Below are 16,069 nucleotides of genomic sequence, written 5' to 3' on the forward strand. Positions count from 1 at the left end.
ATACTGCTCCCTTGTTTATATCACCCAATCAATATACTTGCCACAATGCTCTGATGGGCCACATACATGTGATTATAAATATTTGCAATAATGATTAGTTTTCCTTTTAGAGAAAAGTAAGGTACACTAAATCCTTAAATATCACTCGGGACTCAAATTTTCAAATCTGAAGAATAGTTCTGAAATCTCCAAAGAAATAGGACTTTTATGTTTGTGTCTCCCATAATGCAGTGCCTATACAGGTAGGGGAAGTCTGTAATCCCCTTTGAACTCCATCTGGCCAAAGAGGAAAAAGAAAGAAGGAGAAAAAGAGGCTTATCCTGCAAAGGAATTCCATGTTAGCACTTAGGTGTTAAAGAAAATTGATTTATGTTAAATAAAAATGAATACACTGGAACAAAGTTGAGCTTTAAATATTTTAATTATATAGTGTTTTTTTGTGGAATAGTTACCACTCTAGTAACCTTCCAGTTTCTAATTTACAGCCTCAAGTGTACAACATATTCTCATATACCCTTCTCAGTCAACATCTAATAATCCTCAGTTGGCAGAGCCACTTGGAATACTTTGAAGAGCCAGTCAGTCTAAAGACCCTCCTGTCCCAAGATTTTTTTTAAGTTTGACAAGCTTATTCTGGCTTTTTCATCCATCCAGATACACTTGGAAAAAGCTCATGCCAAATTTTTAATGTCTCACAATGGGAAGAAGAGGGAAGGCAGCTGCATAAAACTATGAGTGACAAAATGGACATATTTATAGAGTTAAGGCTGCCAAATATAGAAAGAATGGGAGATCCTTCCTTCTCACAAAATCATTTCACAGAGCTAATCAAAGGTGCAATGTTGCAGATTTGTAAGCTAAGATTACCAGGATAAACAGCCTGAATTCATGATACCTCTGCCAAGATAAATGGAAAATCCCACCTAGTTGGATCATATTACATTAGTGGGAATGAGAGGGATTATGTTTTGTTTGTTACTCATAAATCATTAAATGGCTCAATGCCAAGTATTTTCCAAATAGATGTCCATTTTTTGGATGACTGTGAAGGAGAATTTTTCCTGTGCCAAATAAACAGTGGTTTTGTGTTTTACTCAGAATTTTGCACAATCCTTCCCCTTTGCAGGTTTATTTCTATACATATCTATGAATACTTTCAGTTACTTAGGTAATAAATTATGTCTCCAAGATCAGACATATTGTCTATTCAAGGTAATCCAAGAATACCTGTGTAGCCAGTGATTTTAGATATTTCCTCATTTCTTTAGAGTAGTATTTAACAGTCACGTAGAGTAACGGTTAGATATTTCTTTTGCTTAAATCATGGTGTGCCTGCTAATTTGAGAGATTAAATATAATTTGACTCTGATGGGAAAAATGGGGTAGGATAGGGTGCACAATTTGATGGTGGAATATACAATGGAATCTTAGTTCAAAATAAAAAGAGATATTTCCTGAATAATGTTGTTTGCTTGGTTTTTTAAAGAAATGCATATCGACAATGTGTGGTGAGCTCTAAAAGCCACATTCAGAACTGCCTTAGGTTCCACAAAACAAAGGCTATGATGTAAAATTTAAGAATATCAATAATAAAGCAAAATCTATAAAGAGAAGATTAACAATTCCACCCTCTCCTAAATTAATTTTCAGAGATATTAGCTGTATAAAGTAGAAGGCTGAGAAATAAACAGTTGAACCCTAACCTTTTACCAATGTAAATATCCAAGTTTGAAATAATATAGAAAAAAATCAGAAAAATAGGGCTTCCCTGGTGGCGCAGTGGTTGAGAGTCCGCCTGCCGATGCAGGGGACACGAGTTCGTGCCCCGGTCTGGGAAGATCCCACATGCCGCAGAGCGGCTGGGCCCGTGAGCCATGGCCACTGAGCCTGCGCGTCCGGAGCCTGTGCTCGCAACGGGAGAGGCCACAGCAGTGAGAGGCCTGCGTACCGCAAAAAAAAAAAAAAAAAAAAAAAATCAGAAAAATAAGACTCCACCCTTATTGAGCCAGCCTTGAGAGTATGTAAGGAATCTATTTTTTAAAACGTTCTTAGGTAGATGAATAGAGAGATAGAGATATACAGATACATCGCTATCTACCTGTATGTATATACACACACATATAAAATGAGCCTTAATTTTAGGTATTTCCTCAATAAGGAAACAAGTAATTAACTTATATTTAATCAATAAATCGACAGTAACATTCTGAAACATATGTGTTGCAACACAGATCATCATTTAAACTGTAATGTTAAAGAAAAAATCTTCTGTAATGAAAGATTACTCCTTTTCCACAGTATCCTTGCGATCATGTAAGTTTTTTTCATGTAATTTAAAATGAATTCTAAAACTAAGAAGCTTCTGGAAATTTTGAGAAGCCGGTTCAAGTTTTATGTTGATATCTTCAACTTTAAAGAGATGTTCTGTTATCTAATAATGTATATAGAGCATTGCATATGTTCTATGACATCTATAAAATAGTAAATACAGATCTAATAATGGACAATTTCTAGAGAATTTGGCTATAAAAGACTTTCTACCAATTAACTCCCTATTTCCATGACTCCTCATGAAAACCTGAGACATATTTAACTTAGGATGGATTTTAACTTCATTTCTCTTTATCACTTCTAATTCTTATGCTGAACAGTTTTTTTTCAAGTTTTTGAAATTTTCCCAGTTATTGAAATTACTGAATACTTTTGTGGTCAGTGTATATTCATATGATAGTAATAATTGCCATTATAAGTTCTTAGAATAATTTTGGAGACAGTCCCAAAATCTAATAAAAGTGTGGTGAAAGTTCACATGTATTCTGATATTGAAATTAGTTGTCAAGAAATAATCTGAATATTTAATTAGATTGAATCATAAGAATTGCCAATATTCTGCTCATATAAGAATGGTGAGTTTCTGTGTTTCAATCAAATATTTACATTTGATAGATTTCACTTAATTAGACAGTGGCTAGGATAAAGTTCATTTCTTAAAATTGTATATACTGATTGTGATATATTGCTAACTATTGTTAAACATTATCCCAGAGATTAGGCAAGATGTTGCGAGCAAAGGTCATCATTCTAGTTGATCTTAGTAGTTTAAACAAGATAAATACCAGCTGTGGGTCAGAATACACAATTTCCATGTATTCAAGAATTGCTATTCAGGAATTTGTTAACACAGTAATGGAGAAAAATGCCTTATTTAGTTTTGATATTTCCACTCAGATTTGCTGAAGTCATTTACTCATGATATACTGAGCTAAACAATATTTCACTTAGAATAACTAAAAGATGTATCTGTTTTTTTTAAATCTTGTATAGAATTAGTGTAGTGAATTTTCACTGTAAATTAATATTAATGAAGTAGGTCATTTGAATTGAATTTCATCAGGTATGACAAAAGGTATAATTGTTAGCATTTACTACTACTATGACATTTCTAAAGGGTCAAATTTAAAAGTGGTCAGTCCTCTAAGAATTTTGCTCATCATGTGAATGATTACTCTGGCTGCATTTTTGTTAAGGAGAATATAATACATATGATTGGCTTGTAATAGTACCCATTGCATTACCATTTATAATGGAGAATTTCATTTGTTGCCTAGGAAAGAGTTTATTTCTTGTTCAACATGTTATTTGCCCACGGCTGCCAATGGCTAATGCGTATTCAGTTTGTTCAAAGACATGTGAAACAGTAAATGTTTTATGACTACATTTTTTTTTAGTGAGCCTGGTTCTCAAGCATTCTAAGTACAAAAAGAAAAAAAGAGACTTTGAAAATTATAGAGACCAGAAAATGATTTCCTGGTCTTAAGCGTTGTGTTAAAATAGAGGAGAAAGGTGAGTGGCAGTCCTCTACGCAGGGATTCAGGCTTTAGTCATGGAATATGTCCTAACCCCCTTCACCCCACAACACACACACACACACACACACACACACACACACACACACACACACACACACACACATACACACACCACGTCCCAACCCCGTGTTGCACTGCTATAGAAACAGCAGTCAACCGGTAGCTCCCACGTGCTTCTTGGAAATAGCCGAGGGATTCCTTCTGTTAATCAGATATAAATCTATTCAGACAGGAAGAGTAAAGAAGCTTTCTTTTCCTCCATTTTTCATCCTTACCTTATAGAGCATTCTGGTTCTAATTCTTCAGTTTAACCGCTGACTTTGCCACTGAATTACTTGGATAAGTCTTACTGGGATCCATTTATTGATACAGTAGGTTTACTAGATCAGCCGCCATGATCAAATTTAATCACACCTATGATCAAATTTAATCACACCTGTGATAAAATTATGTTCACACAATTACTCCTTTGCATGTTTTCACATGTTAAAGATGTGAATAAATATTTGTTAGTGTTTACAGTATTTCAAGTGTTCATATACAAATAGAAACAGTTGAAATATTAAATCTACAAACTCCAGATGTTTAGAGACATCTAGGTATGTCACTGAAATATTTAGTTTTCATCCAGATGTTATGTGTTATGATTGCTTCTTCAAAAGACACATTTATGGTAGTCTATAAATATGGGTTATAGCATTATATAGATTCTACTTTCTATCAACCAGTTTGCCTCTGGCCATTTTAGAAAATTGTATGACAATACAACTACATATTTCATTTGTGTTCTCCTGATATATTGTGAACCCTCAAGGACAGGTATTATGAACTTATACATAGAAGGCCATATGTGAATGACTAAATAAATTAAAGAGATAAAATGAATGTTTAGCATATAGTAACAATGGTTCTCAGTTACAGTATTTTTATTAAAGAGAAAAATTAGATTTCTAGATTCTGAAATATCATTTAAACAAATTAACTACAGTAAGATTCTCTTAGCTGCTTTCTTCAGTAACGAGAGTCAAGATGTGAATAAATGTTTTCCTATTTATTTAAATAGTAGTTTGATTATCCAGGCAATGTGAATACTAAATACTTGTAAACTAGGGGATTAAAAAGTGAGGCTTCGTAATAATCAGATGTTCTGAAAAGTAAGGTTTATAACTGAGCACTTTAAATATTTACTACTAATACTGCAGGCTATTATTTCCTTTGTTATTTTTTTATTTTGAAGATTTTGTTGAAAAATACTACCTTCATGCAGAAATATTAAGAGCCTATAAGTTTGGTTCATATTGCTTTGGTTTCATGAACAATGGTATTTTTTCATTACTCAGATTCTTGTGGAAAAATAATTTATTTTTATCTGAATTATTAATCATACTATGTAACAAAACATACTTCATATGGAATCTTACCCTAGATCCAATCTTTAAAAAAGGAAATACTAAAACAAAACAAAACAAAAAAAAACCGTTAACCAGCATTTCCAGAGAAATTGCTGATAGGAGATAAATTGACTTTAAGCCCAAATAAAATAATAAAAGTTCACAAAATTTATATATCATACTCCAAGATGGACAGATTTGTTTTAGTTGTATGCAAAATATTTGATGATCCAATTTCCTAGCACCTAAGGTACCACCCTAGGTTACTAGAACAAAAAATTCAGAGACACACAGGATGCCAGTAACAACAAGAGCATGAGACTCCCAGAGGAAAGAAATCATTTGCTATAATAATTGTGTGGCAGCAAAACAGTGTGGGACATTGAATGTAGGGGTAGAGTTCATGCCATCTCATGGACCATTGAGGGAACCTCTTATTAGGGGATTAGCAATGACACCAACTACAACAACAAGCAGTTTAAGGATATTCTGTAAAAGGTGAAGCTAATCTTTACTCACCTCAGTATATGCCAAAGGCCTCATATACAGTCAGTAAACTGCCCTTGAGGGCAGGAACTATTTCTTATTTATTTGTACACATTCCTCAATCTAACCCCTCTTACCTGTTACTAAACATTCAGTAATATTGAGTGTATGAATGAATGACTAGAGATTCCAAGTCACCAAGGAAACACAAGATTAGTTTTACTCTACTTAGTTTATAAGTACAGATTATTATATGAAACACACTTGCAAATTTTAATCAAAATGATTTGCATATTTTAAAAATTGTCAAGCATTTGAATGATTATTCTTTAGCTATCTTACAAAAGTATTTTTTCAATCCAGCCAACGAAGCTGGATTATTAAGTGATAATAAATTAAACTATAAAGTTTCTTTATTTATAAAACCATGGAGTTATTATTCTAATGGCAATATTGACATAATCTGGAATTACTTTTATAGATTTGTTTTTAATACTGTGATGGTTGTAGAAAAACATATGCTTTTCCCCAAAATCTTCCTCTCCTTATTTCAATTCATCCCAATATTTTATAGTGTATTTGAAAATACAACTGGACACACTGACTTTTGAAGTTCTCTACTCTTCCTTCCCATTTTTATATGGTGTACTCATCATGCATCTGTTTCTGTGTTTTGTTCCATTACTAAATTCATGGAGTTCCTGTATCAAATATGTAGCTTGAAATAAGAAAATACCTCAAGGTATTTCAAGAAATACCTCAAGAAGATACCTAAAGGTATTAGAATTTTTAAATTTATTATATAATCATCAAATGCTCTCACATATACATGCATATATCTATATATCCATATATATGTATTGTTACATAGCTACTATTGAAAACTCTGAAGTATTTCATTTGTCTGTTTAAGAAAATGAAATGGCAAAATTTCACATGGTAGACATAGGAAACAACACAAAATAACCTATACTGTTTCTAAAATCAATACCATATTCTTACATTTTTCTCATTTAGAATTGCACATAACAGGTTTTATACTGGTATTATAGAATTAATGCACCCCTCCTCCCAGAAAAGGAAATAAGTATAGATTTAAAGAAATCTATTCCTCCCATTTTCTGCCAAGATTATTTTGGCTGGATATTTCACTCTTTGGTGACAATGATGATGATGTGTTTCTTCCATCTGGAATTGTCCATGGAGAAAATGTCCCTATGGAGAATCTTGAAAGGCTCATTATTCCAATATTACAAATATGAAAATTGAGGCAGAGAGAAGTATAATTTTCTCAAATTCACACAGAAACTCAGAAGTGAAGCCAGGAGTAGAGCTCAACTCATGTGGAAAAGATCTAATGAAACATGCAATGTCAAACTTGCAAAGGTAATTAAATTGAGTAGTATAATTACCCAAATTACAGTACAGGAAAATAGTGTCATATTTACAAACCTAATTATATTGAGTAGGAGAATTACCTGAATGATAGTAATCATATGGATGGAGTTCACATACTTTATATTCTTTACTTTTCTAACCTCAAGGCTTAAAAAGCAGGAGTTTGAAATATAATAGGAACAAAACCAAAAAAAAAAAAAAATCAATTTGGAGCCAAACAAACCACCAGGTTTAAATTCTGGCACCACATTTTCGCATTTGTGTACTCTTAGACAAGTCACTTAACCTTTGAGTCTCAACTGCCTCATCTATAAAATAAGAATCATATAGAAAAAATTTTGAGTATTTGAAAAATGCATATATAGCACCTATCAGTATAGGGGCTTAGCGCCAAGTAGATATATGATTAAAAATCACAGCTTGTCATTTGGCTATTAAGTAAGAATAATATAAGAACACCAGGGCTTCCCTGGTGGCGCAGTGCTTGAGAGTCCACCTGCTGATGCAGGGGACACGGGTTCGTGCCCCGGTCCGGGAAGATCCCACATGCCGCGGAGCGGCTGGGCCTGTGAGCCATGGCCGCTGAGCCTGCGCGTCCGGAGCCTGTGCTCCACAACGGGAGAGGTCACAACAGTGAGAGGCCTGTGTACCGCAAAAAAAAAAAACCAAAAAAAAAAAAAAAAACCCACCAATCAGCTTGTTTTTAATCAGTCTATTTTACTACATATTCTGCGTTTCTAAGCAATCTTTTCCTACATTTTCTTATTTTTGATTGTAAATGGATTAATATATGTATGGATAATGTATGATACAAGATTTTAATTATGGTCTGATAGAACAATGAAAATCCAGAGTTGAGAAATGACTTGGTTTAAATATTTTTTGGTGCCAGCAGCTGAGAAAACTGTACAAATTTTGATGGAGTATTGTGATTTGAAGACCACTAAAATAAGTACATCTTTAGAAATGTAATATGTTTCTCTTTACTTTCTCTTTAGCACTCTGCATTTACAGAAATTGAGATTGTTTCTAAAATGAAAATGGAGAATATTCAAAATATTCCTGGAGTAGAATAAAACAGAACTATCTCTGCCAGATATAAAGACTTACTATGAAATTATAATAAGACTGCGGTTTTGTCAAAAGGATATAACAAATGAGTGCATCAATAAAGCTATGTGTAAATGGAAACTTGATGTATAACAAAGTTGAAAACAATAATTTCTGGAAAAAGGGTGGACTATTCATTAAATGGTCTTGGAATAACTTATTATACATGTGGAATAAAGTAAATTTAGAAACTTTCTTTGCAGTATATGCTAAAATCAGTACGTCATGGATTGAGCACTTCAATTTGAAATGCAAGCCTTAAAACTTTTAGAAGGCAAAGAAGAATATCTTAATGGTCTCAGAAGAAAGAAGATTTTTAGAGACGACATGAAAAAGATAGCCATAAGAGAAACAATTGATAAATTTGAATATAATAAATTTTAGAGTTTCTGATCATCAAAAGATACTCTAAGGAAAGGAAATGGACACACTATAAATTGAGAGACTATAGTAACAGCCATATAACCACAAAGCATTAAATTAGCATTCAGAACATATTTTAAGAGTCCATAAGGAATGAAATTAAATCCAAAAACAACTCAGTGCAACCCAAAGATGTGGAGGCATTTCACAAAAGAAGAGATACAACTGGGCCATAAACACTTAAAGATGCTGTATTTTATAGTAATCAGGAAATGCAAACTAAGAACATGGTGCGATAACATTTATAGTCATTATATTGGAAAAAACTGACTGATAACTCCAAATATTGACAAAGATGTGGACTGATAAGAACTCTTACACCCCGGACTGTGGGTGGTTAAATTGATGAAGCTTTGGAAAATAATTTATCTGTATTATCATGTTAAATTCAACATTCATACACCCTGTGTATGATGGCAACTCCTGGATGTATACTCAGAGAAGTTCTATCACATGTTTAGCACAACACAAATGCAAGAATATTTATAACAGCATCATTTATAATGGAAAAAAACAAGTTTTTCAAGTGTCCATGAACAGAAGAATGGGTACACTGTGATATATTCACACAATGAAATCGTATACAGTCATGAAAAATGAATGAATGCAGTCCCTTGAATCAACATGGATAAGGCAAGAAGGCTATAGTTAAAAACATTCCATTTTGATAAATCTAAAAGACAGACGAAATTAGTACTCTTTAGGGTCACATGTAGTGAAAAAAGCTGTTGTCTCTGTTTATATCTTTGTTTCAAATAAGGGCTTGGGAATGATAAACACAAAAGTCAGGCTTGTGGTAACTTTGAGTGGGGTAGACAGAGAAATGCAATGTAAAAGGAATAGTTAGCCTAATAAGAATATACAGTGATGAGAAGTGCAGCAGGAAAGGAAGTGAGTTCCTCCTAAACAAGAAAATGAAATGATGCCATTGTTATTATGGTTGTGGTCATGGATGGTCATTTAATGCATGTCTCTACAAAGCTGATGAGACTACCATAATATACAATCTCAGTATTAGCAATTAACAAGTATCAGTGAAAATTTCGGATCTCGATCTTGTTTTGAGGAAATCATTGGAATCACATACATGTAAAGTAAAATAAAAGTACTAAGGGCAGAAAAAAAAGCATAGTTCAAAAGAAGATGGACTCACTCTGAGGTGGAATGGTCAAGTAAAGCTTTGGGAACGCAGCCGTGGACTGCAGTGGCACAGAATGACCTTCCAGATGTAGCTTCATCAGTAGCTCCCTGAGCATTTTTTAAATGGGCTCAGGAATTGACAGCCCGGGGCAGGAGGAGGGCTGTTGTTTGACCCAGACAATTATTAAATGTTAGTTCTAATTCACAGAAACTCTTTATAAAGCTAAATACCTTTGAACAGCCTAAAATGATAGAGTATTTTCCCATCTATTTTTTATACTGTATGTCATAAAATGTGAAATATAGTACTTGGTACCTTCTGAAAGTTTTAAAATTATTCTCAGGAACATGGGACATGATTACATTCAATGTTGATTTATTTTCATATTCACTCTTTCATAGTGTGTATAAGTCTTTGAAAAGCTATTTTTTTCACTGATGACCAAAAAGGACGAAAAAAATGGTCCATTTAACTTTCTTTCGTGCTTTCTTTTGTTTGCTCCCTTTCTTCGTTAAAGGTGAAAGTCTGGTTCCAGAACAGGCGAATGAAGTGGAAGAGAGTAAAAGGAGGACAGCAAGGAGCTGCTGCTCGAGAAAAGGAACTGGTGAATGTGAAAAAAGGAACACTTCTCCCTTCAGAGCTTTCGGGAATCGGTGCAGCCACTCTCCAACAAACAGGGGACTCTCTAGCGAATGAAGACAGCCACGACAGTGACCACAGCTCAGAGCATGCACACTTATGATATACACAGAGGGGATCAGCTCCATTCTCAGGAAAGAAATGTTGTGATGGCAAGCCTTCTTCAAACATCGTTTACACAGAGAGATGACTAGGACCATGATTTTTAATATTATTAAATTCAGGCATCTCGAGTCTGTTTCTCATGATATATAGAGGGTTTACACTAAGTACCACTTATTAAAGATTCTTCTACAGTGAAGATGGAGGTGAACTTGCTTTGAATATTACAGATGTGTTGGTCGTGTGTATGACAGTGAGCAGCTTTGTGTTTGCTTTTGCTTGCACTGAAAATTAAATTGCTATCAAAGCAAACTATGAGACATGTGCATTGAAGGTGCCTCCAGAGTGAAGATGCAGAAGGTGAATTTGCTCTGAACATTCCAGATGTCCGAGGTCATGTGTGTGACAGTGGGCAGGTATTTGCTCTTGCTTGCACTGACAGTTACACTACTATCAAGAATAAACCATGAGACATTTTATCCTGAACAGCCACAGTGCCTGAAATCACTCTTAAGTGGATTAAAAAATGTATTTTAACTCTGTATATATTACCCTTAAGTCATTTTACTGTCTTCACTAAGTTTAGTAATGCATTCGTATTAGCTGATGAAAATAGGCACTCACGATGACAACCAGAACCAGCTTCTTGTCTTTTTATACATTTTGTCATCCCAGAAACAATCAGCACATGCTTACTTATTTTTTGAGTAGAGAAAAATACATTAGAGTCTGATAGGACATATTCTTGTACCACAGACAAAACAAATCTTATGTTGCATTTTCTATCAACTGCTGCTAATACATTATTATAAAACTTACCTAGCTCCTCAATTCTTCCTATCTTCTAGCTTGGAAAAAAATTTAGGATCATAGGCAAATCAGTTACTTGCAGAAAGAGCTTTGTATGACAGACATTGTCTGATTTTATTTCTATAAAATGTTAGCTGTTGTGAATATGATTTAATTAACAAGAAAAAGGGTTCCCCTCCTGATTGGCCATGGTGTTAGACAAGTTGCAAAACAAAATTGATTGCTCAAGTTGGTAGAATGTAAAATTCTGAATGTTTTCAAATTAAATTCAGTAAAAACACATTATTTTTTCATATATGATGTATTCATGCAGAACAACAATCTTTGTATTTTGTTAAAAAAGTGTTTAATAAATGATCCTTTGTAAATAATTTTGGTCTCCCTACAGTGATTTCCTAAATGTTTACAGGTTTTCATGATAATGCTGAAGTGCCAATTCGTCTGCACTTGTGTAAATCCAGATGATCATAATTAGTGAATCATCTACATTTTTTTTATTTCTGAACTTTTTTATTACTGAAAAAAATCCTTGTGTAATAAAAAACCATCTGAAAATAGGCATGTGGTAAGCCATTTCCCTGATTTGAAGAATATGCCAAATAGATTTCTTTGTATGTTTTATGAAATCAAAGACAAAAGTAATATTATTCACCACAATGTGAGAAACAACACAGTCATACGTTTTTAAGGTTATGTATAAATAGAGATGAATTATCCAATGATTGTTTCTATAAAAATATCCAGAGTTGTTGATGTGAAAATAAGCTAAATAAGCTAATCAGAATTCTTAGTCCTAGTGGACATTACCAATATAAGAAGTCAATCATTATGTTAATGTACTTTGTATCATGCATGATCGCACATACATTGGATATCTACATCCTACTTAATAACTTTATAACACTGTTTTTCTTGTGTCCCATATTTTAACCAAAAATATTTCGAAATATCCAGCAGTTCCCCCATCCCCTAATTAATTAGAAATAAAAATAAAGAACACTAATCCGTAAGAATTTCCAAAAACCTCATTATTGGATTTCATTTGCTTTAGAATGGTGAGACTGACAAAAAAATAGATTTGGTTAATTTTAATTTGCTTAGTCTAGCATGATATATACAGAATATTCAAGAAATAGAATATTTAGATTGTTCATATCACATTTTTCCCTTTGTGTAATAAATTTTATCACGGCAGTTAGCAATATTTCAAATTAACTTTTGGGGGGAGGCAATTCAGATTAACATCTTCCAGGCATAAAACAGATACTCTTCTGTCAATTACTTGAATGAATACAAAGTATATTTGTACTGATGACATCTACTTGGGTAGACTGACTTTCTTACTTTGGATTTAAATTCAAAACATCTTGACCGATTAGAGAAGTGGGAAGATAAAAATCCAATTGAGTTCTATAGGGACAAAGTGGAGAATATTTCATTTCAGCAGGAAAATAATCTCCAGTAATAAGAGGAAAGGACAGCTGAAAAGCAGCTAAAATGGAGAGCTAAGGGCTGTGGCCAAATAGAAAGATATGAGAATTACCACTAAGCATGATAAATGAAGTAGGAAAAAGTGATTCTGAATAGATATGACATTTAGGAAATGTGAAGCATTTGTATTGTGGACCATCCCTTTATTAGAGAATCATAAGCTATTCTAAAATGATGTAATGAAATTTGACTCTGGAGAACGTTAGGAATCACTAGGCAGAATAGGCCACTGGCTGACCAAAAGGAGGCATCATTTTATTCACAGTGGATTAAAGTGATCCACCATATAAGATGCTGGAACACATTAGCAAAATGATGACACACTGACAGATAAATAAGCAGGCTAGGTTAATTTTAATTGGAAGAACTTACTGTCTTTTTGGAGTATTTTTGTATTCTCTTATCTTAAAAGTGGTGCTTAAGTTTGCTAGACAGTGACTCAACATCCTTCTAGAATTAAAATCCCATAAGGAAACTTCAGATATTCTCACGTACTATCGGGTTTAATTTACTCCAGAAATGACAAAATCTAAAAGAACTTTATTTGTTTTGATTCTACACTGGGATCCTGGCTTGCCATGGTATCTTTTCATATTTAGTACACATGTTAACTTAAAAAATATATCATTACTTGCTCAGTTTGATGAAATGTTAGACCCACACTATACGTTTAAAGCCAGACTACTAATCCTAGGTAAATTATTTGCTTGGCTTTCACTTTCTTTAGGGCAAAGTTCAATTTTCTTTGGATTTGCCAACACTGGGGTATAGTCATTTTTCATGACATCAAGCCTGTAAAGTGTAAGAGAATGTTTCAGTGTTTAAAAACATTGAAAAAGTGGACAGAGAACATTTTATCTAAAATGATAAAAATGAAAAAGACTTCTTCAATTGTTCAATAGAAAAAGATAAAGTAACTCATGACATTAGAAATTTGATAAAAGTAGCATCAAATCAACTTCTTTTAGAAGAATTCATTAGATATTCTTTTTGAATTTGCCTCTCGGACCACCACGAGTTTTGGCAAATTTTGACTCTGTGGAAAGATGCAATTTTAGCTGATGTCAAAGAATGATGATGGACAAGATCTATCAATTGTATCTAAAATGAAATACTTACTGAATGTCATACCACTCATGAGGTTAGAGTCAGAACATTTATAAGGAGACTTTGTCTTATTAGAATGTTCAGTCTGACAACAGACCACAAGTCAGATTGATTAAATGAAAAGGTGCTTAATCGTGACTATACTCTTATCTGGTAGCCTCGTGAAGACTCTATCAGCATCTTTACTGTTACCCTGATTACTAAAATGTACTATTGACATAGAAATTGTGCAAGCCTCTTTAATTAGATTTAGGCTTACTTGTTGGCAATATTCAAATTATGTGTAGATGTTTTCTTAGGAGAGATGCTGTCTGTGTGTTCTTGGAATATATATGGGTAACAGGAACTTTTTATTTACATTACACAAAATTTTAGAAAATATTTTTCAGTAAAAATGTATATTTTGAGTAATAGTTGAAACATAGCATACATGCTGCTCTGTAAGCTGTTTGTTTTGTTTTGTTTTGGTTTTAATAATATAAGCATATTTAATACCTAAATAGTATTCCCTTATGTGGATGTAGTATGCAATACTGAATAAATCCTTTATTAGTGAATATTTACTCCCCCTCCCCCAAATTTTCCCTAAACAATATTGAAATGAACTTCTTTTTACATTCCTCTTTGCAAAATCTAATTTTTCCCATGAAGGGATTTTTATAGGAAGTAGATTATTTGGGATAAGGAGCTTTGCTCATTGCTAGGAATGTTTGCACACATTGCCGATTTCCCGCCTAAAAATACCAATTTACACACCTACCTATGCTTATGAAACAGTTACTCTTTTCCAAACAGCATTTGAAATTCTAGGTGGTTCTCTGGGCAGAAGGACAGAAGAATGCAGTGGTCCTATGCTAAAGCCACTTACAAACTACTTAGGGAAATCTAACACATGAAAATAGTTGTCCTCCTCATTTCCATTCCTCTTCTGCTATAATCAGTTCTCCACACTGCAGCCAGAGTGGTCCCTTTAAAATGCAAACCAGATTAATAAGTGGTTCATGGTGTCTCTTGCAAATGTAAAATTTCAAGTGAAAGCTGTAGTCCATAATGTAACATTTGTAGATGTTTTTAAAAGGCAAATCAGATCATGTCCCTCCTTTGCGTACAATACTCCAGTGGCTCAGAATAAAAACCAAAACCTTCACCTGGGCCTCAAGACAGTCAAATCTGGCCACAAACTGCTGACTTGTCTGCCAATGCTTTTTCTGCACGGCCTCAGCTCCAACCACTCTTGGCTTCCTGCCTACCCTTGACCACGCTGAGTTCATGCCTCTCTCATTCAGGCCTCGCATTCCCCAACCCCTCTGCCTGGAATGTTCTTCCACCACATAAGTCTCGGACTTACTCCCTCGTTTCCTTTAGGCTTCCACTTTCTTATATAGGCAATCCCTGATCTTAAATAAAACGGCACCACCTGTCACATTCTACCCCTTTAAGTAGTATTGTTTTTTCCTTTTTAGCTGTTAGGTAGGTATCTACTGATGTTTTTCCCCTTATTGATTGCAGACTTTCTGGGAGCAAGGACTTTGTGTATTGGGCTCATTACTCTGTCTCTAGTACGTTGAACTGTCCTTGGAAGCCCGACCACCAGCCCATATCCTGAATTTGTGGGAATTAGAAAAGGGCACTCCTGCCTCAAAATATCAGAATGCCAATGCTCAGTGAGCAGAGTGTGCGTTGTAAAACTGCACGGTAATTGTGAAGTAAATGACATGCCCTGGCGGTGAACAACGCATGATTTGCGCAATTATAAACATCGATCCTGTGCTTGAAAGGTTATATTACTGAAGCAAGTTCCTTTGCCCTGTGAGCGGCGAGCCAAACGCTGAGAAGCTAAGGTTTGCAACCAAGAAAGAGTTTATTCACAAGGCAGCCAAGCAAGGAAACAGAGAACAAGTTTTATATCCACCTCAGCGGAGGCAAGGGGGCTGGGTTATTTATGGGCTGCGCCTGGTGGTCCTAAGCTGGCGAAAGGTGATTGGAAGCGGGAAAAGGTGAGGTAATCTGCGCAGGCGTTTTCCGTATCTGCGTAATTGCAGCTGCATATTCAAAATGGAGGCGCTTAGAACACGGGTCCCCAACCCGGAGGCCGCTGAGCG

The 16,069-nt window shown here is 34.3% G+C and overlaps 1 protein-coding gene across 1 annotated transcript in view; it reads left to right on the plus strand.

The window, feature by feature from the left end:
* MEOX2 (mesenchyme homeobox 2) overlaps positions 1-11,709 on the plus strand; it is a 63,826-nt gene extending 52,117 nt beyond the window's left edge. Inside the window, exon 3 of the mRNA XM_060108051.1 lies at positions 10,336-11,709. Coding sequence (XP_059964034.1) covers positions 10,336-10,560 — 225 coding nt within the window. The 3' untranslated portion in view covers positions 10,561-11,709. The remainder of the gene's footprint in view (positions 1-10,335) is intronic.
* Positions 11,710-16,069: the final 4,360 nt, after the last annotated feature.

The sequence above is a fragment of the Mesoplodon densirostris genome, chromosome 9 (genome assembly GCF_025265405.1).
Source record: "Mesoplodon densirostris isolate mMesDen1 chromosome 9, mMesDen1 primary haplotype, whole genome shotgun sequence".
Lineage (NCBI taxonomy): Eukaryota > Metazoa > Chordata > Mammalia > Artiodactyla > Ziphiidae > Mesoplodon > Mesoplodon densirostris.